Here is a 23,746-nt window from a genome sequence, read left to right on the forward strand (position 1 = left end):
ACATCTGCTACCCTCTAGCGCCCATGTGGTGACGTTGACTTGGAATTTTTCTTCTTCTTCTATGGGGTTTAACGGCGGTTGGCATACAATGTTAATGGTGCAATACCGCCACCAGCTGGACGGGGTATTGAATAAGAAACACACACAAAACATTTCGGGAAAGAGGGAAAACCTCCGTTTCCGCTATATTCCGTCCAACCCAGTCACCTGCGCGCAGATTTTCCTGCTGACTGGGAATTAAAATGTAGTGGCTTGATTTGATTGTATTGTGAGATGATGGAGGAGGCAAGGATGCCATACCATTTGTTTAAGAAAAGGGCTAAAAACATACCCTTCTAATACATACAGTTGGTATTATATATTATCACAGTTTATATTAGAGATCACAGTTGGTATTAGATACTATCACAGTTGATATTGTAGATGCAATTTTATACCATGTATGCACACACACACACGTTTACTTTCTCATAGCGACAGAATTGACCTGGCTTCACACATAAAACAACTACACACGGGACACACAGCTCTTTCTGCCATTTTAATACGAAAGATTTGAGAACAACAATTTCAGCTTCCATGCCAGGAAGGCATGTAGTATTTGTCCATAATTTGTGGTGAGACATTACTGCCCAAATTCGTTTTTCAACAATTCCAGTAGAACTATGGCAGTCGTCAAGTATCTGCGTTGTACATAAACCCACAGTCCTAGACATTGTCCTCCAAGGAGTCATATATTTAGGGTCCTGCTGTCAGTAAGGGGGATACATTCTATTCAGTGATACTGGAAGTTCTCTTATATACTGAACAAAAATATAAACGCAACATGTAAAGTGTTGGTCCCATGTTTCATGAGCTGATATTTTCCAGATGCACAAAAAGCTTATTTATCTAAATTTTTGTGCACAAATTTGTTTACATCCCTGTTAGTGAAAATTTCTCCTTTGCCAAGATAATCCATCCACCTGAGAGATGTAGCATATCAAGAAGCTGATTAAATAGCATGATCATCACACAGGTGCACCTTGTGCTGGGGACAATAAAAGGCCACTCTAAAATGTGCAGTTTTGTCACACAACATTATGCCACAGATGTCTCAAGTTTTGAGGTAGTGTGCAATTGGCATGCTGATTGCTGGAATGAGCATCAGCGCTGTTGCCAGATAATTGAATGTTACTTTCTCTACCATAAGCCGCCTCCAACGTCGTTTTAGAGAATTTGGCAGTACATCCGACTGGCCTCACAACCAAAGACCACAAGTAACCACGCCAGCCCAGGACCGCCACATCCGGCTTCTTCACGTGCGGGATCGCTGGTGAAACTGTGGGTTTGCACAACCGAATAATTTCTGCACAAACTGTCAGAAACAGTCTCAGGGAAGCTCATTTGCGTGCTCGTCGTCCTCACCAGGGTCTTGACCTCTGCAGTTCGGCGTCGTAACCGGCTTCAGTGAGAAAATGCTCACCTTCGATGGCCACTTGCACACTGGAGAAGTGTACTCTTCACATATGAATCCCGGTTTCAACTGTACCGGGCAGATGGCAGACAGCGTGTATGGCGTTGTTTGGGTGAGCGGATTGCTGATGTCAACGTTGTGAACAGAGTGCCCCATTGTGGCGGTGGGGTTATGATATGGGCAGGCATAAGCTACGGACAATGTACACAATTGCATTTTATCGATGGCAATTTGACTGCATAGAGATACCGTGATGAGATCCTGAGGCCCATTGTCGTGCCATTCATACGACGCCATCATCTCAACTTTCAGCATGATAATGCACGCCTCATGTCGCAAGGATCTGTACACAATTCTTGGAAGCTAAAAATGTCCCAGTTCTTCCATGGCCTGCATACTCACCAGACATGTCACTAATTGAGCATATTTGGGATGCTCTGGATCGACAGTGTGTTCCAGTTCCCGCCAGTATCCATCAACTTCGCACAGCCATTGAAGAGCAGTGGGACTGGTTTTCTGTATCTATTCCCAGTCGTGAAATCCATAGATTAGGGCTTTATTTATTTATTTCAATTGACTGATTTCCTTACATGAACTGTAACTCAGCAAAATCTTTGAAATTGTTGTATGTTGCGTTTATATTTTTGTTCAGTGTAGATAGCAATCCACAAGTGTGATAGTTTTCAGAGTGGGCTTTGCAGCCAATGTTGGTGGAATCTCTCTCTCTCTCTCTCTCTCTCTCTCTCTCATGAAAGTCATCTCTTCCCTCTGATGTTGGCTTCAGCTGAAACAAGACAAGCCAGAAAAGAGTACATTAGTTTATTCACCATATGGTGTATGAATATATACTATGTACAGTATGTGCATAGTGTGTGTGTCATAATGTGTGTGTGTGTGTGACAGGAGGTTGGTGGCACCTTAATTGGGGAGGACGGGCTCGTGGTAAAGGCTGGAGCGGAATCAGTGGCATGGTATCAAATACATCAAACACATGGTTTCCATGTGTTTGATGGCATTCCATTTGCTCCGTTCTGCCCATTATTATGAGCCGTCCTCCCCTCAGGAGCCTCCTGTGGTGTGAATACTGGTGACACGGCTCTTACTGGTGTAGTCCTGGGGCTGCATGGGTTTAGAGATGACCTGTCTGAGGGCCTCCACCCACTCTCTCTGCTCCCTCTCCTGCTCACACATGAAGACAAACTGGCGGTCTGGCGTCTCCACTGTGATGCCACACCTCCACCTGTTGCCTCTGGTCCTTTTGGGAATGCACTTACTCACTGAGTAACCATTGGTCTCTGTGCCGATGAACACAACTCCCAGCTCCTCAGCATCCTGTAGTAGACAGACACACACACAACATGCTGATAGTGTAGAGATTAGGATTCGAGTCATACACACAGGTACACACACACACACACGTACACAGCGAATACACACACACACACACACCCTTTTGAGATGATGAGGAGGTGGATTCCTTTCTTACCAGCTGGCTTTTGAAGTAAAGGAGCTTCCTGTCTTGGGAGTCCAAGATGAACCATCTCTTTTTGAACGTCTCCTTTTGCTACCCAACAAATACACTTTATTGTCACTATGTTCATAATGCGATTACATTGTAACAACCAGGTCACTTTACGTTTCTTCTATCCAATGTCATTATTTAGTATGATAATCACAAAGTAACTACCTACCATAGGACCTGTCTTCTCCATGTATCCTTCTTTGAGGTAGTTTCTTGTAATTCTAGTCATCAACTGTCAGAATACACATAATGAAGAGGAATACAGAAGAAGCATTTATAAGTATCAGTTAATTTATTGCTAATTGCAATGGTAGTTGTTGATCGCTACGGTTGCTGAATATATCCTTAGGCACCCTCTCAAATCTGAAACTTGTAGAACTTCCTCTAATGCATTGGTTCATAAAAGTCTGTCTTCATATGGCATAACAACACCCTAAAGTTTCAAGTTTTATTAGTCGTATGTACAGGATACACATGGTATACACTGTCCAATGAAACGCTTACTTGCAGGTTCCTTCTGGACAATGCAACAACAATAAGAAATATGAACATATAAGAATATGAACATAAAGTAAACGGCTCAGTAGAATAGAATAAACATTTTAGCATAAGTATAATACAGGAATGCACAATTTATAGTACAATATTTACACCCTAAAGTGAATGGTCTACAGGGTACAATCAAAATACCAAATTCATGTGGGGGGACATTGGTAGCCTCTGATTTGATGGAAATAGAGATACTGTGCCAGTACAAACATGGTTGAAAAGAAGGGCATATACCAGAGAGAACTTTACTGAAATATAGTCTAATAAACACTTACTTCTTTATCACTTCCTGTGGGGTATGCTGTTTTCAGGTAGGCAAAGCGAGCAGCACGAATGGCATTGAACCAGTTGACAATCTCCTGAGCAGGGAAGACTAGTAAGCTTTACACACTGATATACAGCAGAATCTGCTACGGGAGGATGCCATAAAAACGATCTCCTACTAACTGTGAATACAAGCGGAACGGCAAAGATCTCAGACAAAAGCACGAACAAAAGCTTGTTTTGCAAAGTTGTAAATATTTTTGCATTGCTTCTTGCTCACTTCCTCACGTATTGGATGAGGCCATGTGACGGCAAACGTCTTTCTCTTATCTCACCTGGTAGTACCGGGAGATCAGTTTGTGATTTAGCCAACTCCTCTGTAGTTTTCACTTTCATAACAAACATATGGCAAAGGAGTTGGATAAAACACACAGTGACAGATCGTTGATCACCAGGCTATACAAAAGCTACTCTTCTATAATGAAGAGAGAAATACAGAAAGAAATGCCTACCTCTCCACTCTCGTGGTAGACATAAAGGCTTCTGGTGTGGCTGTCTTCCTGGTAGGTCATCTGCAAACCATGGGCGTGACCAATCTTCTCAGGTTGAAAGGTCACATTCACGTCTTTGATGGAGATGAGCGCTTTGGGCCCTTTGGACGGCTGAGGGCGCAGAGTGATGATGCGTACAAGGCAAGCCCAGTGAAAACATAACAATGTGCCTTAAGACAGTCAACAGTTGGAGTATTTGTAAGCCTGACTTGAGATAAAACTGAACGTACGTCATAGTCAAATGATAAATGTTAAGATGAATCACAAGTGAACCCTTGTAAATATTAGCAGATCTATGGCACTGAACTCTTTTCACCTTTCAGTAGAGTCACACTTTCAAAGTATGTGACCATAAACAGTTTAGTAATGTAGCCCTGCAGCAAAGCTACCCAGCAAGTCAATGACCTCACACTTACATCCTCCTTGTTGTAGTAAGCCAGGGTGAATTCCTTCTCAGACAGAACAAACTTCCTTCTCTGAAACTGTCCCTTCTCCTTCCCCTTCTTCCACAACATCCCTTCATAGAAACCTGAAATGGACCCAATGAAATGTACTCTGTTACATTTCCGCAACTCATCAATACATGTGGGTATTGCTCTAAAGAAATGTGCCCTCTATCATGTCCCTGGGTGTGGTTTTCACTCAAGTAAACGATGCTCTGCCACAGAAGTGTCAGTGTGGCAAGAACAGGTTTTTCTTGTCATTCTATGATGAACAAACTACATTGACCCTGCAAAATGCCTCACTGTGGGCAATATTTATATTTCAATGTGTCATTTAGCAGGCGTTTCAATGTATGTCATTTAGCAGACACTTCAATGTATCAAATCAAATCAAATTGTATTTGTCACATGCGCTGAATACAACAGGTGTAGACCTTACCGTGAATGCTTACTTACAAGCCCTTAATCAACAATGCAGTTCAAGAAAGGCTTAAGAAAATATTTACTAAATAAACTAAGGAAAAAATTTTAAAAAAGTTACACAATAAAATAACAATAACGAGGCTATATATACAGGGGGTACCGGTACCGAGTCAATGTGTGGGGGTACAGGGTAGTCGAGGTAATTTGTACATGTAGGTAGAGGTAAAGTGACTATTCATACATAATAAACAGCGAGTAGCAGCAGTGTAAAAACAAATGGATCATTTAGCAGACACTTTTATCAAACCCACTATCCTGGCGTTTCAAGAGCCATGCTCTTCCAACTGAGCTACAGAGGACCAAAATTAAAAGAATAGAATATATATGGAAATATAGAAGAAAAGGCAGAGGTTCTATGTGTTATAATATGTGTTATAAGTGTTATAATATGTGATATAATATAAGTCATTTGAACGTCCACAGACAAGCAGTAAAGCCAGTTCACCTGTCGTGTAGGCCAGTGGAGGATACTTTGTCTCGCCGGTAAATTCTGTCCTCTCATATTTAGCTCTTATCCACTGCTCCCTTAGGACACTAGGGGTAAAAGGGATGAGATGTTCTACAGTATAACAGGCTTATCGGATCATTGAGTCCAGAGTTTCTCCTGCATTGCTTTAGACAGGGTGCATAGAAACCCAAAGCATTGTCCATTGCATTTTTTTTTTTTAAACATTCATTGGGAGGGAGAGACAAAAATGTACTGACTGGTTAAATTATTTATAATTCCATTGTCAGAAGTACCACTTCTGTTTTGTTTTTTTAAACAATACAATCCTTTCCTTCCTCTTCCTACATTGCTGTGCAAAGTCAGCATCCTTCAACTTCTCTAAATGCTGCCATTCGTTTGTACCACCAGCCAGAGGATGATTTGAGGACAGACATTCAATTACAAAAACTAGTGCCCAATGTCAAGTACACTGTAGTGTCAGTGAAGTAGTGAAATGACCTGGGATGGCAACACTTACGCACAGTCTTCTTGCTGGGGCCGGTAGTAGAACGCTGGGACTGCTTTCTCATAGACGGCTCTGGCTGTGGCGTTTCCATTGGTTTTCATGAACTTCGTTCACAAACAAACACCCCAAAAGAAGAAAACAGAGAACACAAATATATTGTATTAATTAAGATTGCAAACCAAACCAGTATCAAAAGTGGTCCTCCAAGATGAGGACCAGGAGTGAAATTGTCATGTAGTGGTCACAAAACCTGGTCTTGAAGAGATACTGGTTGTGAAGGCTTTAATTCCACCCCAGCAAAAATTAATGATGATTTGTTGATGGATTGATCTGGTTAGTGTTGGGCTGGAATGAACACCTGAACACCCTGTAGATCTCCAGAACCATGGTTGGTGGTGACCACTGCTGTAAGAGATCCATTCAGTACCTCCACTAGCTCGTCATCCCAGAAGTCGAGCCGTATGGATTTGACGCGGCTGATGTTGGACAGGTTGCGGTGCACTCCAGAGCAGTTCAGACACACAAACACACCCAGCTTATAGGACGCCCAGTCAGGATCTATACAGTGTATGCAGAGGACGGGAGGATCACCAGAAAGAGACAAGACTCTCAAGATCACTCAAAGCTTATGGAAAAACAGAGATCAAAGAATGAATGACCATCTCTGTGTGGTGTCAATCAGCACTGAAAATCACTGATATCTATCAAAATGGTCAATGGTGATCAGGGCTGGTCCTGGCCATTCTGCCGCCCTAGGCAAGTCAAAAATATTGCTGCCCCTGCAAAACTAGAATAGTCCCAGTAAGCAAAATGAAGTTGAAAAGACGTCTAAAATACATATTTTCCAGACGTTGACGTTACGTTCAATTTAGTTTCTGAATGAAAGGTGAAAATACGTATTTTCCGGACATTGAAATCAGGTTCATTTTCGGTTCTGAATTAAAGTTGAAAATACGTAATTTATAGACGTCTATGTTTGGATCAAATCAAGGCCGGTCCAGACTGGACCAAATCTGAACCAAACATACTGTAGACGTCTATGTTTGGCCCAAATCAAGGCTTGTCCAGACCGGACCAAAAACCAACGTCCGTGGATGTGGAAATCAAGGCCGGTCTGGACTGCACCAAAAAAATGACTGTTGGTCCAAAAGATGTCGGTGCTTCCTGGGGTGTAGCCTACCCTGTCCGCCTGCAATGGAATTTTTGGCATGCCCATCCATGTGTTAGGCCCACTGTTTGTAAAACAGGCCATTGCATTGACTTTATTAGTCCTGATTCCTGTGACTAATCAATTGGGCTGTTTAAACTCGGAATATCAGCTACCCAACTTTATACTGAGCCTATTTGCAATGTGTTTACACCACAGGAGGTTGGTGGCACCTTAATTGGGGAGGAAGGGCTTGTGGTAATGGCTGGTGCTGTCCTGTTTTTAGGATATTGTAATGAGCCTGTAAGGCCACCGAAATTCACATGTAGTTTGTTGACTAGCATAAACAGTCTAGGATGACGATTTCCCATAAAATAAACAAGTTGTAATTTATTTGGATGAACACAGTGCACCCCAGAACTAATCCGACGCACACAAGTGCCTCTCGAAAAACTCTCCCTCGGCATGCCCCAGCATCATCGTCACATACAGCAACTAATTTGCATAACATTGTGTGATAGGGTGAGAGACATTCGAATGTGTAAGCATATTTCTATGGCGTGTTCATAAATTAATTTAGGACTGCCAGAGTGCCCTCGTATATTCAGAGCGTTGTTAGATGGTCCGTTCGTGAATTCAGAGCGTTTCGCTTTCGGAGCGTTGAGAGCGCACACTGAACGCTCCGGCGGGGGAGTAGGGTTGATCCGAGCGTTCTGACCTCACAACCGCAGTCAGTAACACAAGCTAACTTGGCTAGCTAGCTACTTCCAGACACAAATGAGAGAACACCTCACTCTGACCATTTTACTCGTACTAGCAGAACTGGTTAGGCTGTTTTCATGTTATCTAGAACGTTGGTGACTGTAACTGTGCTGCTGGCAACAATTTAATCACTTTTTTTTTGCCGACGTTTACTGACACCGGTCATATTCAACGGGTGTTGCGCGTTCGTAAATTCATGTTATTCTGCGCTCTGGCACAAGACGAGAGTGCTCTGAAATGGGAGTAGATAGCCAGAGTGAATTTATGAACGCACCCAATATATTGTTCGTTAACGTGTCAGCACATTTTTTATTTGATTGGGCGCCATTTAGGTTAGGCTATTTGATCGGAGAAACCTGCACGATGTCTCATTACATTGTCATACATTTCATCTCCAGCCTGTAGGCTACAGAAAATGCCACATCCTATTTCTACCATATAGGCTACTATATCTGCTACATGATTTATGTTAGAACGTTTTTTTTGACGGAACGTTGGTGGAGCATGGCAGCGATATGTCTCTCCAACAGCACTGTGAGAGATTTATTATTTTTATAATTGATGGGATGACTAACTTAGAAAGAATGCATTCTTGACTGGGCTAATGTAGGTTGTGTCACCTGGCAGGCTGTGATTGATGTGAAGAGCTGTTTTGGGGGGTAAGATGAGATAGGGATTTGTGTCTCCAGATACTGGAATATACTGGTTCTTTGTGATCTGTGAACCTTCCTTGGACGTAGGAATGGTGTCTAAGGGAGCTGGCTCTTCTCACTATGAAAGGTTGTTATGATATGGACTTATGCCTGGCAACAGGGGTGCATCAACGGATTGGCTGAGTAAGTCTAAACCACGCTCAAGTCTTTACTCTGATTGGCCAGCAGAGAGGTGGGAAACTCTGTCAGAGTATTTGAGCAAGAACCTAGAACAATGGATTAGTTCTCTGAAGTGCCCTGCGAGGTATTTCAAAGAGCCCGTATATACGAAACATCATATTTACCATTGAAGGTTTTTGCATTAATTAAAATAACTAGTATATCTTAGAAGTCGTGTTGACCTCTTTTGTTCCTAATACCAGATTTGAATTGACGCAACTTTGACAGCACCCTGGAGAGGCGCGCTAGGAATGGACAAGCTAAATATGTTTGCGCCCCTGCCTTTAACAAAGTGGCCACTACTTATCACAGGGCGGCATCAGCGCTCACCTAAAAAGCCCATATGCCACTGGTTGAGAGAAATTGTCATTGTTTTTGGACAGAATTATGTGAGGTTGTATGTGTTGTTGGAGGTTGGTCAGTTTTGCTCAGAAAATGCCGCCCTCTTCAAACTGCCGCCATAGGCGGTCGCCTAATCCTGCCTAATGAGCGGGCAGGCTTTGTAGGTAGAAGATGTTATTGTTGTGTAACGTGCTTTGAAAGTAGGGAGAATGCAATATCTAGATGACACACACAAGCATTTACCCTACACATGATTATTTAACACACCACACACATACAGAACATGGGTTTATTTAATTCATGTGAACAAACAGTACACTCATTGGCAACTTCATCCATAACTCATATCCTGAATTGACTAGGATTTGAGTTGACTAGGATTTAAATGGAACTACATTGTCACTCACCCGGCGCGCCACAGTCTGCGCATTGATTGTTGTCTGGCAGTTTCCCCAATTCCAGCAATATCGTTTTGTTTCGATCCTTGTTTGCCATTATTTTGCGAATATAAATCTGTATCGAAATGAGTGGTGTAATTATCCGTTTACATAACGAAATACAAATGGTGACGTTTCTGTGAGTTTGGACGAAAACTGGAACTTCTGTACCAGTACGGTATGTAGGATCATTACTTGTGCCTGTGAACGTAAAATGCATGTGATTTTTCTTTTGTAACCGCCCACTACTGAATAGGCAACCTCTTCAGAAATGAACACGACGCGTGTGGTTTTGTTTAATACGCCGCGTCTGCGGCTTTTTACAAGTGTCATTTTTTATTTCCAAGCTTTATTACATTAATTTACCGAAAGAAATAAGCAATACAAAAATATTTCATTAATCATTTCTGTTACATTAGATTGATCACAACAATCTAACCCGACTTGATTCATATTTATATTTCAAAAATACATCCTACCCAATGATTTATATATACACACTGACAGGGCGCGGTTTTGAAGCAACTGCGCCTCCACTGTTATACTTTTTTGTGGGGAAGCTATAAAAATGCATTTACAAATGTTTACATTAGTTTTTGCCAGGTTTATTCTATTAGACACCTTAATACATACTTTTAAATGTATATTATGTAAGCTAAATATAAATGAAAAAATATATAAAAACAGTTTGCTTAAAGTATAACTTTTAGAAAGTACTAATGTTTCGGTCCCCACTACAACAACAAAAATACTTTAAAACATTTAATTTTGTCCATGAAACATTTAAATAAAATACTGTAGAATTCCATTCATTCCTATGGAGGACTGCTTTTCTGAAGTGCCAATATAGCCGACTGGTGGCTTCAAAGCCTCTCATTGGCCAATACAAAGCATCAGCAATCCAGGGTTTATATACATCACTGATCCTACCCTGCAATTAGATACAAACCTTTATTCACTCAAATAATGAAGCCATTGTGATTCATGAGAGAATAACACTTAGGACTGGTAAAGTGGGTGGGCTTTATATTATATGAACAGTAAAAAAAAGAAAAAAGAAAGTGATACTTAAAAGAGTGCTTGAACAGGATTGTGTTAATATTGTGTAGTTTGACAACAAAAGCAACACACCCTTTTAAACTGACAATTTCTACAAGTGTATTTCTACAAGTATGTTATTCAAATCTTACAAATGATCTCTCAACATAGAACATTCAAATTTATTAGTTAATGAAACGCTTTGCCAAATGCAAAGCAGAATACAAAAACATTAGGCACATCTCCGTAAAAGCCACAACTATAAAAACGTACTGATACACATTTACACTAAAACACACTCCCGTTTTTATATTACTGTACAAATGAATATTGAACAGGCGAATAGAGTTACAGCACTCTTCGAAGGGATCCATGATGAACCTCACTCCAGATCCAAAGAGGGAATTGATCCGCAGATTTCTGGTCATTGACTTTAGTAGCAATCGAGGGGTCGTATTCATTAGGGCACACCGTAGCAAAAAGTTTTGCCTTTCTAATTCGACAAGCTCAGATTGTCAGTCCCTCCTTGTGTCAGTTTGATTTATTCCATTCGGTACCTAATGAATATGACCCAAGTTAGGATCACATCAACCCTGCTAATGATTGCTTTCATACTGTCATCAAGCCTCAAATTGGCGGACTAAATGTCCTTAAACCCCCTATTTGAGAAACACCAGTGCACTTCTCTCTTGTTCATGGGAAGTCCTCTGCTAGGTATTGTAGAGTGTTCTTGGAAAGGCCGAGGTGAATGGCATCCAGGTAGTGGAGGAACCTAAAGTGGGGGGAGAAAGAAATGTTCAAACTTAAGTCAAATCATTTAGATAAGTGACAGGCATACTGTAGCACATTCCTAGATGGCCTTTTTAGTGCAGCACACAGGGATAATATAATATATTACTAACTAAGTCGCTCTGGATAAGAGCATCTGCTAAATGACTACAACGTAATGTAAATGTGTATATATTTATCCTATACACATACACTACCGGTCAACATTTTAGAACACCTACTCATTCAAGGGTTTTCCTTTATTTAAAAAAAAGTATTTTCTACATTGTGTAAGGGCTATTTTACCAAGAAGGAGAGTGATGAGTGCTGCATCAGATGACCTGGCCCCCACAATCCCCCGACCTCAACCAAATTGAGATGGTTTGGGATGAGTCGGACCACAGAGTGAAGGAAAAGCAGCCAACAAGTGCTCAGCATATGTGGGAACTCCTTCAAGACTGTTGGAAAAGCATTCCAGGTGAAGCTGGTTCAGAGAATGTCAAGGGTGTGCAAAGCTGTCATCAAGGCAAAGGGTGGCTATTTGAAGAATCTCAAATATAACATATATTTTGATTTGTTTAACACTTTTTTGGTTACTACATGATTCCATGTGTTATTTCATAGTTTTGATGTCTTCGCTATTATTCTACAATGTAGAAAATAGTAAAAATAAAGAAAAACCCTTGAATGAGTAGGTGTTCTAAAACTTTTGACCGGTAGTGTAACCTCAACCCCAGACTTTTATAGACACGAGCTACAGAGAAAGACATGCTGTGGGTGATTAGTAATGCACTAACCCATATCCTGTCCATAGACTAACAGACCCTCCTCTACCCATCCCCACCCTCAGCTTAAACTACATACAAGAGGTGCAACCGGGTAGAATAGCAAACCCAAAGCACACAACCTTTCTTGTTGAGACTACATCTGTCCATCTACAGTTGAAGTCGGAAGTTTACAAACACTTAGGTTGGAGTCATTAAAACTCGTTTTTCAACCACTCCACACATTTCTTGTTAACAAACTATAGTTTTGGCAAGTCGGTTAGGACATCTACTTTGTGCATGACAAGTAATTTTCCCAACAATTGTTTACAGACAGACTATTTCACTTATAATTCACTGTATCACAATTCCAGTGGGTCAGAAGTTTACATACACTAAGTTGACTGTGCCTTTAAACAGCTTGGAAAATTCCAGAAAATTATGTAATGGCTTTAGAAGCTTCTGATAGGCTAATTGACATCATTTGAGTCAATTGGAGGTGTACCTGTGGATGTATTTCAAGGCCTACCTTCAAACTCAGTGCCTCTTTGCTTGACATCATGGGAAAATCAAAAGAAATCAGCCAAGACCTCAGAAAAAAAAGTCTGGTTCATCCTTGCGAGTAATTTCCAAACGCCTGAAGGCACCACGTTCATCTGTACAAACAATAGTACGCAAGTATAAACACCATGGGACCACGCAGCTGTCATACTGCTCAGGAAGGAGACGCGTTCTGTCTCCTAGAGATGAACGTACTTTGGTGAGAAAAGTGCAAATCAATCCCAGAACAACAGCAAAGGACCTTGTGAAGATGCTGAAACCGGTACTAAAGTATCTATATCCACAGTAAAACGAGTCCTATATCGACATAACCTGAAAGGACACTCAGCAAGGAAGAAGCCACTGCTCAAAAACCGCCATAAAAAAGCCAGACTACAGTTTGCAACTGCACATGGGGACAAAGATTGTACTTTTTGGAGAAATGTCTGATTAAACAAAAATAGAACTGTTTGGCCATAATGACCATCGTTATGTTTGGAGGAAAAAGGCGGCGGCTTGCAAGCCGAAGAACACCATCCCAACCGTGAAGCACGGAGGTGGCAGCATCATGCTGTGGGGGTGCTTTGCTGCAGGAGGGACTGGTGCACTACACAAAATAGATGGCATCATCAGGAAGGAAAATTATGTGGATATATTGAAGCAACATCTCAAGACATCAGTCAGGAAGTTAAAGCTTGGTCGCAAATGGGTCTTCCAAATGGACAATGACCCCAAGCATACTTCCAAAGTTGTGGCAAAATGGCTTAAGGACAACAAAGTAAAGGTATTGGAGTGGCCATCACAAAGCCCTGACCTCAATCCTATAGAACATTTGTGGGCAGAACTGACAAAGCGTGTATGAGCAAGGAGGCCTACAAACCTGACTCAGTTACACCAGCTCTGTCAGGAGGAATGGGCCAAAATTCACCCAACTTATTGTGGGAAACTTGTGGAAGGCTACCTGAAATGTTTGACCCAAGTTAAATAATTTAAAGGCAATGCTACCAAATACTAATTGAGTGTATGTAAACTTCTGACCCACCGGGAATGTGATGAAAGAAATAAAAGCTGAAATAAATCATTCTCTCTACTATTATTCTGACATTTCACATTCTTAAAATAAAGTGGTGATCCTAACTGACCTAAGAAAGGGATTTTTACTAGGATTAAATGTCAGGAATTGTGAAAACTGAGTTAAAATGTATTTGGCTAAGGTGTATGTAAACTTCCAACTTCAACTGTATCATCCATCTCAAACGAAATTATTACAGTATTGTGTCAAGGTATCTGGATAAATTATTTTGAAGTGTGTGACTGCAGTTAGTTCTCAGGCATCTAGATCTAATGAGCATGAAGATAAGTGACCTCACTGACCTGTGGGTTTCTATGGAAGAAATAAACAACTAGATTCAAATAACTACTGTCAGTCTGAAACATACCTCAGACCCACAGCCTAGGGTATGATAGAGAAGTGAGGATGGAAACGTGCATCAAGGGCAGCAGGTAGCCTAGTGGTTAGGAGCGTTGGGCCAGTGACCAAAAGGTAGCTGGTTCAAATCCCCGAGCTGACTAGGTGAAAAATCTGTCGATGTGCTCTTGAGCAAGGCACTTAACCAATTGCTCCAGGGTATCCTTTTACGCTGCTGCTACTCTGTTAATTATTTATGCATAGTCACTTTAACTCTAACCACATGTACATATTACTTCAACTACCTCAACTAGCCGGTGCCCCCGCACATTGACTCTGCACCGGTACCCCCATGTATATATAGCCTCCCTACTGTTATTTTATTTTACTTCTGCTCTTTTTTTCTCAACACTTTTTTTGTTGTTGTTTTATTTTTACTTTTTTGTTAAAAATAAATGCACTGTTGGTTAAGGGCTGTAAGTAAGCATTTCACTGTAATGTCTGCACCTGTTGTATTCGGCGCATGTGGCCAATAAAATTTGATTTGATTTGATCGTCAATAATGGCTGATCCATGGCTCCGACCCCACTCTCCGAGGGGTGTCTCAGGGGTGGGATATACAAATATCCAATTCACACATGCTTTTACATGTGTTTATTAGGACAAATGTAAGCACCCACTTCATTATTATTATTAAAACTTTGACATGTCATTTGAAAAAGAGACCGCTTTCCTATTCCATCATTTTAAGAGTGTGAGAGCAAGACATAACCGTGTGAAGGCTTAACTCAAATACCATATATTTCCTCTGTCCAGCACTATCAAAATGTAATATACTCGTACATTATGCCTGACTAATAATATACACAGAGTGTACAAAACATTAGGAACACCTGCTCTTTCCATGACATAGACTGACTAGGTGAATCCAGGTGGAAGCTTTGATCCCTTATTGATGTCACCTGTTAAATCCACTTAAAATCAGTGTAAATGAATGGGGGGAGAAAGGTTAAAGAAGGATTTGTAAGCCTTGAGACATGGATTGTGTATGTGTGCCATTCAGAGGGTGAATGGGCAAGACAAAAAATGTAAGTGCCTTTGAACAGGGTATGGTAGTAGAGGTTTGTGTGAAGAACTGCAACGCTGCTGGGTTTTTTACGCGCAACAGTTTCCCGTGTGTATCAAGAATGGTCCACAACCCAATGGACACCCAGCCAACTAGACAACTGTGGGAGTCCATGCCCCACGACGAACTGAGGCTGTTCTGAGGGCAAAAGGGGGTGCAACTCAATATTAGCAAGGTGTTCCTAATGTTTTGTACACTCTGTATATATCAAGGATTTTAATAGTATTGGTTAGGCCGTCTTGTACACATTCACAGCTAAAAGCTGAATAACAGTATACAGACAAAAAAAAATAGCATTAAAGTCTCTAGATATCAATCTATACTGAATGGAGAGCAGCTAAGTCTCTAGATATCAATCTATACTGAATGGAGAGCAGCTAAGTCTCTAGATATCAATCTATACTGAATGGAGAGCAGCTAAGTCTCTAGATATCAATCTATACTGAATGGAGAGCAGCTAAGTCTCTAGATATCAATCTATACTGAATGGAGAGCAGCTAAGTCTCTAGATATCAATATATACTGAATGGAGAGCAGCTAAGTCTCTAAATATCAATCTATACTGAATGGAGAGCAGCTAAGTCTCTAGATATCAATCTATACTGAATGGAGAGCAGCTAAGTCTCTAGATATCAATCTATACTGAATGGAGAGCAGCTAAGTATCTAGATATCAATATATACTGAATGGAGAGCAGCTAAGTCTCTAGATATCAATCTATACTGAATGGAGAGCAGCTAAGTATCTAGATATCAATATATACTGAATGGAGAGCAGCTAAGTCTCTAAATATCAATCTATACTGAATGAGACTAGAGACTTGGCGTGGACCAGAGCTGGGTGTCCCCCTAAAACCCTGTTTAACTCTAATCCCGACTTCCACATCCATAACCTTTAACCTCTATTTAACCTTACCCCTGACCTCTGCACCTATAACCCCTGACCTCTCACCTGCGTTTAACCTTGCCCTGCTCCTTGAGCGTCTCTGATCGGCAGATGGTCCGTAGGAAGGGAAGGAAGTCCAGGGCTGCAGCAGGTCTGTTACCCAGCGTCCCTGCCACTCGGCTGGGTAGAATGTCCATCACCTCCCTCCTCCTCTGGAGAACTCTGGAGGAACAACAACAGCAAACAGGTTAGGTTAGATTCCTTAAAAGCACTTTGTGACAACTTCTGATGTAAAAAGGGCTTAATACATAAATGTGATCGATTGATTATTCAATATCTACCAAATTAAACTTTTCTTTGAGGAGATGTTGAATACTACAATTATACTCACCGATCAAATAATTAATTAATACATGAATACAATATTTTACATACCATAAATTCATAATTCTTTTCATAGTAAGTAATACCCTGCCAACTGATCATTATAAGCCATACAGTGAAGGACAAACAGACAAGAAGACTCACTTTGGTGCACAGGGGCTGTCCTGCGTGAGTCTGAAGCCCTGTCTGTGCGGGGCCACAGGGAGTGTGAGCTCGTTCACAGCCTCCTTCCCCAGTTCCCCCTCTAGACCTTGGGCTTTACCCCACGCCTCCTCTACCCCGGCCCTGCACCTCTGGAAGCTCAGAGCCTCCACAGCAGCCTGGATCTCCCCCGCTCTCTCCCCTTCCACCCAGCACCCTCCATCGCACTCCTCCCTGGGCTCGTCCGTCATCCCGTCTTTAGTCTCGGCTCTGGCTCTCAGGCCGAACGTCCTGTGTGTGTGTTTGGCGCCACCTACAGGTGAGGTGTGGAGGGGCAGGGAGGAGTCCAGGAGGGACATGTGGTCGAGGAACTCTGCCAGGGAGTCCAGGCAGCGGGACACAGGCTCATTCTTCATCCTCTGCTCCGGGGTGACCGGCACCCTCCTCATCCTCACCGGGGCAGGGGCCTTCTCCTTTACCTCTTCCTCTCTAGCCTTCACAGATTCTTGTTCAACCTTGTTGCTGGTAGAATCGTCCTGACCGTACTCCCTTTCCGACTGGGAGGCCGTCCGTGTCTGAGGGGCGTTGGGAGGGGGTTTAGAGCGGAGGGAGAGGAAGGCGTCGTCTGAATCCGAGTCTGAGTGAAAGGGGTCCAGGTCCTCTCGGGTACCCAGCTGCTGCTTCTTCTTCTTCTTCATTCTAGAGGACACCTTCACCGGGCTCCCGTCTATCTCCGACCCCTCTGCCACCTGCTGGAGCCTGGGGTGGGGCAGTGGATCAACCTCAGTCTGAGGTGGTAGTGGTGGATCAATCTCTGGCTTTATACTATTCATACTAGCGGCTACTTCCTGTGGATCAGCGCTGGGCTCTTCCTGTGTCCGGTTGCTCACTTCCTGTGGCCGCCTGTGGGTTGTGACAGTGAGGTGTGTGGTGGGTAAGGGAAGCAGGGCCTCCATGTTGGAGTAGAGCAGGTCTATTCCTCTTCTCTTGCTGGTGGTCAGCAGTTCCCAGCAACCTGGTGCCACTGTGGACTGGCTCTGAGAAGACAGATTGTGGTTATGCTTCAATACTTCCATACTAACTTATAGATAACAAAGTGACTCTGAGAAGGTGCTTTGACATAGGGATTCTAATTATGAGAGATCATACCACAAGAGACCGGTCAAAACATGCAAAAAGGATATTGAGTGTCCTCTTAAGACAACAAGGAGGAAAGAGATGGACTTTTGACAACCAACCTTGAACAGATCCTGCATGTCCCTCTCTGGCTCCATGTTTAGCAGCCCCAGCATGCTCTCTGTGCAGCCTGTGTCACAGGGGGGCAGGGGACCTAATGGGGTCTCCCCCTCACTCACCAAAGACCCCCCTGCTGTCTCCTCAGTCTTTGGCTTGAGTTCTGTCGCTGAATATGCAACATAAAAAACAACATTTATCACTATGAGTAACAATTCAGTATTAATAGGCAGCGTTGTTTATACAGTTATTTAGTGAACACAACTATGTCCTCACCTGTGGGGGCTGAGTCTGGGAGGGGACGGGGTAGCTTCCACCCCCCTGCGGAGCAGCTCCAGAACTGGAGGTGAAGAAGGCTCTGGCGGATGTCACAGCCGTTCAGGTGGAGCAGAGAGGAGACGTCATGGGCGTCCGTACGCATGTTCTCAGCCAGGCACAGCAGCTGCAGGTAGCTCCCCACATTGACCTGTATAGGGGAAAGAGAGGTGTTACAACCACACATACTCGTGCACCTGTATGAAGGAGCTACACACCAACATACACAAATGGCCCTAAAGGACCATAAGAGTTTCCTAGTATAAATTAACATTCTTCCTGTGCAACTAGAAAGCATGCTTAAAATAATACACCTTCAACGTTACTCTGTCGAGTACACAAATAAATAAAAATCCAGCTAAAACAATCGGAATAGGTTTGTAGTTCAATGGCTTTCTTACCACTGAGGGTGTTTTGAAATGGATCTCCTCAAAGTAGCCATCAAACATGGTACTGAAGGTGGGATCTAGAAGAGAGAAAAAGGTTCAACTCACAGTGCATGTCACCTTCTGTCTGTGCTATTCATGTCACATACAGTGTACAAACATACAACCATGAACCATAACTTAATCTTCCACCATGAAATATGGATTGCTCCCTCACTCACCACTGGTGGTGAGGATCACCGGTCTCTTGGTGGTGGTCATGAACGTTTTGATGGCAGCCAGGAACCCAGAGTCGTCGTCGAAGACGACATCCACCTCCTCAAAGAGAATGAGTGACGTGGCTGTCTTCTTGCTCTGCTCTTCACTGGAGGAGGAGTCCTTGGTGATGGCTGCTGCTGCAGGCCCGTTCTGAGGCTCTTTAGTCTTACTGGAACTCTCCTTGGCTTTACTGGTCTTCTTAGGAACAGCTGTAAGGAGGGGGGAGGAGAAGTGAATAACACCTATATTTAGTTCTGACTTACTATGTATGCGGACTAGACTAGGGTTTATCCAATATAGTAACTGAAGGGAATAAAGCTTCCCTGCTGTGTTTAATTTAGGGACCTAAACGGTTTAACACCTGACTGACAGAAACCTAAAGCTAGGGAGGAGGAAGGACAAGGAATTCATTCTAACCTGTTGGTTGCTTCTTGTCTTGGCTGGCACTGGCAGGTTCCTTGTTGGTGGGACCAGGTCGGCCCATTTTGAAGAAGTTGGCCAGGGAGGTGGGGGCCAGGCCTCCCCTCTTGGCCCCACGGGGGGACTGGGGGGGCTTCCTGGGGGAGGACCCCACCCGTCGAGGAGAGTTCACCTTCCCTGGGAGATGGAGAGCAGAATCATCACCTGTCAACCTGGATCTTTAGGAATCCTACTGTATACACTATGGGTCACATATAACACATCATAACTCAAGAAACTGACGGCAGGTAGCATAGCGGTTAAGACGGTTGGGCCAGTAACTGAAAGGTCGCTGGTTTGAATCCCGAGCCGACTAGGTGAACAATCTGTCGATGTGCCCTTGAGCAAGGAATTAAATTCGAATTGCTCCTGCCCTAATTGCTCCTGTAAGTCGCTCTGGATAAGAGCGTCTGCTAAATGACTAAAATGTAAGTGTAAAATGAAACTGGCATGTAACCTGAAATTTCCATGGAAGATACCATAGATTTAGGCCAACGGGAGATGGTGCTCAGGTGTGTTACTCGTTTATCTCTTATAGATTTTATCAGTGTCAAACTATCTACTTTCTATCAAAGTAGTCCTAAGAGATTCTCTTGGGCTACAAGAAGAAAGGCAAACTTCTTCTAAACTTACGTGGTGAGGATCCAGGCCTGGCAGTGGAGCTGCTGAAGTAGCACGGTTTGTGGGCGTTGACCCCCTGGATGTCCACCTGGTGGGACTGGGTGGCCTCCTTCAGCTGGGACAGGATCTGACGGCCGCTCCGCTGGGACGACGCGTTCACCTCAAACACCTGGAGAAGGGTGACAGGTTAGACTTTCTGCCTTCTAAGTAGCATACAGTGGGGGAAAAAAGTATTTAGTCAGCCACCAATTGTGCAAGTTCTCCCACTTAAAAAGATGAGAGAGGCCTGTAATTTTCATCATAGGTACACGTCAACTATGACAGACAAATTGAGGAAAAAAAATCCAGAAAATTCTATTGTAGGATTTTTAATGAATTTATTTGCAAATTATGGTGGAAAATAAGTATTTGGTCACCTACAAACAAGCAAGATTTCTGGCTCTCACAGACCTGTAACTTCTTCTTTAAGAGGCTCCTCTGTCCTCCACTCATTACCTGTATTAATGGCACCTGTTTGAACTTGTTATCAGTATAAAAGACACCTGTCCACAACCTCAAACAGTCACACTCCAAACTCCACAATGGCCAAGACCAAAGAGCTGTCAAAGGACACCAGAAACAAAATTGTAGACCTGCACCAGGCTGGGAAGACTGAATCTGCAATAGGTAAGCAGCTTGGTTTGAAGAAATCAACTGTGGGAGCAATTATTAGGAAATGGAAGACATACAAGACCACTGATAATCTCCCTCAATCTGGGGCTCCACGCAAGATCTCACCCCGTGGGGTCAAAATGATCACAAGAACGGTGAGCAAAAATCCCAGAACCACACGGGGGGACCTAGTGAATGACCTGCAGAGAGCTGGGACCAAAGTAACAAAGCCTACCATCAGTAACACACTACGCCGCCAGGGACTCAAATCCTGCAGTGCCAGACGTGTCCCCCTGCTTAAGCCAGTACATGTCCAGGCCCGTCTGAAGTGCATTTGGATGATCCAGAAGAGGATTGGGAGAATGTCATATGGTCAGATGAAACCAAAATATAACTTTTTGGTAAAAACTCAACTCGTCATGTTTGGAGGACAAAGAATGCTGAGTTGCATCCAAAGAACACCATACCTACTGTGAAGCATGGGGGTGGAAACATCATGCTTTTGGGCTGTTTTTCTGCAAAGGGACCATGACGACTGATCCGTGTAAAGGAAAGAATGAATAGGGCCATATATCGTGAGATTTTGAGTGAAAACCTCCTTCCATCAGCAAGGGCATTGAAGATGAAACGTGGCTGGGTCTTTCAGCATGACAATGATCCCAAACACACCGCCCGGGCAACGAAGGAGTGGCTTCGTAAGAAGCATTTCAAGGTCCTGGAGTGGCCTAGCTAGTCTCCAGATCTCAACCCCATAGAAAATCTTTGGAGGGGAGTTGAAAGTCTGTGTTGCCCAGCGACAGCCCCAAAACATCACTGCTCTAGAGGAGATCTGCATGGAGGAATGGGCCAAAATACCAGCAACAGTGTGTGAAAACCTTGTGAAGACTTACAGAAAACGTTTGACCTGTGTCATTGCCAACAAAGGGTATATAACAAAGTATTGAGAAACTTTTGTTATTGACCAAATACTTATTTTCCACCATCATTTGCCAATAAATTCATTAAAAATCCTACAATGTGATTTTCTGGATTTTTTTTCTCATTTTGTCTGTCATAGTTGACGTGTACCTATGATGAAAATTACAGGCCTCTCTCATCTTTTTAGGTGGGAGAACTTGCACAATTGGTGGCTGACTAAATACTTTTTTCCCCCACTGTACATAGCTAATATATTACACAGACAGTTAAGACAGAGATGTTAAAAGATTTGAGGGCACCCAGCAGCATCCCACTGCTGGCTTGCCTCTGAAGCTAAGCAGGGTTGGTCCTGGTCGGTCCCTGGATGGGAGACCAGATGCTGCTGGAAGTGGTGTTGGAGAGCCAGTAGGAAGCACTCTTTCCTCTGGTCTAAATATCCCAATTCCCCAGGGTGCCGTCTATCGGATGGGATGTTAAACGGGTGTCCTGACTCTCTGTGGTCACTAAAGATCCCATGGCACTTATCGTAAGAGTATAGGTGTTAACCCCGGTGTCCTGGCTAAATTCCCAATCTAGCCCTCATACCATCATGGCCACCTAATCATCCCCAGCTTCCAATTGGCTCATTAATCCCACCTCCTCTCCCCTGTAACTATTCCCCAGGTCATTGCAGTAAATTAGAATGTGTTCTCAGTCAACTTACTTGGTAAAATAAGGTACAAATATAAAAAGTAACCTAACATTTATTGAACCTTTTTCAAATCAAATTGTATTTGTCACATGCTTCGTAAACAACAGGTGTAGACTAACAGTGAAATGCCCTTCCCAACAATGCAGAGAGAAAAATAGAAAAATAATAGAAAGACAATAACACAAGGAATAAATACACAATGAGTAATGATAACTTGGCTGTATACACAGGGTACCAGTACCCAGCCGATGTGCAAGGATACAAGCAATGTTCCCTCAAATTTTTTTAGTCACTGAGCAAATTTCAGGTCTGCTGATCGCAAACTTGAACGTTGTGAAAATGCTATGCAACTTCCGCCGCGCATTTACTGTCAACACTGAGGTTGTACCTGCTTTAAGTTAGTTTTAACAGTGGTGAAGTAGGCTGTGGCTATTTGATCATAATGTAGACCTACCATAAAAAACAATGGAAGAAAATGCATCCCATAACATTTTAACATGGAAATACAGTAGCTTGCGAAAGTATTCACCCCCCTTGTAATCTTTCCTATTTTGTTGCCTTACAACCTGCAATTAAAATTGATTTTTTGGGGGGGGTTGTATCATTTGATTTACACAACATGCCTACCACTTTGAAGATGCAACATCTTTTTTATTGTGAAACAAATAAGAAATAAGACAAAAAAACAGAAAACTTGAGCGTGCATAACTATTCACCCCCCCCAAAGTCAATACTTTTTAGAGCCACCTTATGCAGCAATTACAGCTGCAAGTCTCTTGGGGTATGTCTCTATAAGCTTGGCACATCTAGCCACTGGGTCCTTTGGCCATTCTTCAAGGCAAAACTGCTCCAGCTCCTTCAAGTTGGATGGGTTCCGCTGGTGTACAGCAATCTTTAAGTCATACCACAGATTCTCAATTGGATTGAGGTCTGGGCTTTGACTAGGCCATTCCAAGACATTTAAATATGTTTCCCCTTAAACCACTTGAGTGTTGCTTTAGCAGTGTGCTTAGGGTCATTGTCCTGCTGGAAGGTGAACCTCCGTCCCAGTCTCAAATCTCTGGAAGACTGAAACAGGTTTCCCTCAAGAATTTCCCTGTATTTAGCACCATCCATCATTCCTTCAATTCTGACCCGTTTCCCAGTCCCTGCCGATGAAAAACATCCCCACAGCATGATGCTCGAGGTGATGAGAGGTGTTGGGTTTGCGCCAGACATAGCGTTTTTCTTGATGGCCAAAAAGCTCAATTTTAGTCTCATCTGACCAGAGTACCTTCTTCCAAATGTTTGGGGGGTCTCCCACATGCCTTTTGGCGAACACCAAACGTGTTTGCTTATTTTTTTCTTTAAGCAATGGCTTTTTTCTGGCCACTCTTCCG

The 23,746-nt window shown here is 42.8% G+C and overlaps 2 protein-coding genes across 4 annotated transcripts in view; both read right to left on the reverse strand.

The window, feature by feature from the left end:
• Positions 1-1,880: 1,880 nt before the first annotated feature.
• Positions 1,881-10,004, reverse strand: LOC121551439 (arf-GAP with dual PH domain-containing protein 2). 3 transcript variants are annotated; one of them, XM_041864096.2, is made up of 11 exons: positions 9,752-10,004; positions 6,649-6,779; positions 6,234-6,325; positions 5,714-5,802; positions 4,759-4,871; positions 4,304-4,453; positions 3,803-3,886; positions 3,148-3,210; positions 2,943-3,020; positions 2,560-2,788; positions 1,881-2,240 (listed from the first exon to the last, which is right to left on the reverse strand). In XM_041864096.2, the coding sequence occupies exons 1-11, from the start codon at positions 9,999-10,001 to the stop codon at positions 2,212-2,214; spliced, it is 1,308 nt and encodes a 435-aa protein (XP_041720030.1). In that variant the 5' UTR covers positions 10,002-10,004; the 3' UTR covers positions 1,881-2,211. The 3 variants fall into 3 exon arrangements, with proteins under 3 accessions (XP_041720030.1, XP_041720032.1, XP_041720031.1); XM_041864098.2 differs by lacking the exon at positions 9,752-10,004 and having other exon boundaries at positions 6,649-6,840; XM_041864097.2 differs by lacking the exons at positions 5,714-5,802; positions 9,752-10,004 and having other exon boundaries at positions 6,649-6,740.
• Positions 10,005-10,077: 73 nt separating this feature from the next.
• Positions 10,078-23,746, reverse strand: part of LOC121551437 (ATPase family AAA domain-containing protein 5) — a 37,663-nt gene continuing 23,994 nt past the window's right edge. Inside the window, exons 14-22 of the mRNA XM_041864094.2 lie at positions 20,120-20,276; positions 19,445-19,624; positions 18,991-19,236; positions 18,785-18,849; positions 18,345-18,534; positions 18,074-18,237; positions 16,839-17,872; positions 16,377-16,532; positions 10,078-11,591 (exon numbers count right to left, since the gene is read on the reverse strand). Of these exons, the coding sequence (XP_041720028.2) occupies positions 11,513-11,591; positions 16,377-16,532; positions 16,839-17,872; positions 18,074-18,237; positions 18,345-18,534; positions 18,785-18,849; positions 18,991-19,236; positions 19,445-19,624; positions 20,120-20,276 (2,271 nt within the window). The 3' untranslated portion in view covers positions 10,078-11,512. The remainder of the gene's footprint in view (positions 11,592-16,376; positions 16,533-16,838; positions 17,873-18,073; positions 18,238-18,344; positions 18,535-18,784; positions 18,850-18,990; positions 19,237-19,444; positions 19,625-20,119; positions 20,277-23,746) is intronic.

The sequence above is a fragment of the Coregonus clupeaformis genome, chromosome 35 (assembly GCF_020615455.1).
Source record: "Coregonus clupeaformis isolate EN_2021a chromosome 35, ASM2061545v1, whole genome shotgun sequence".
NCBI lineage: Eukaryota > Metazoa > Chordata > Actinopteri > Salmoniformes > Salmonidae > Coregonus > Coregonus clupeaformis.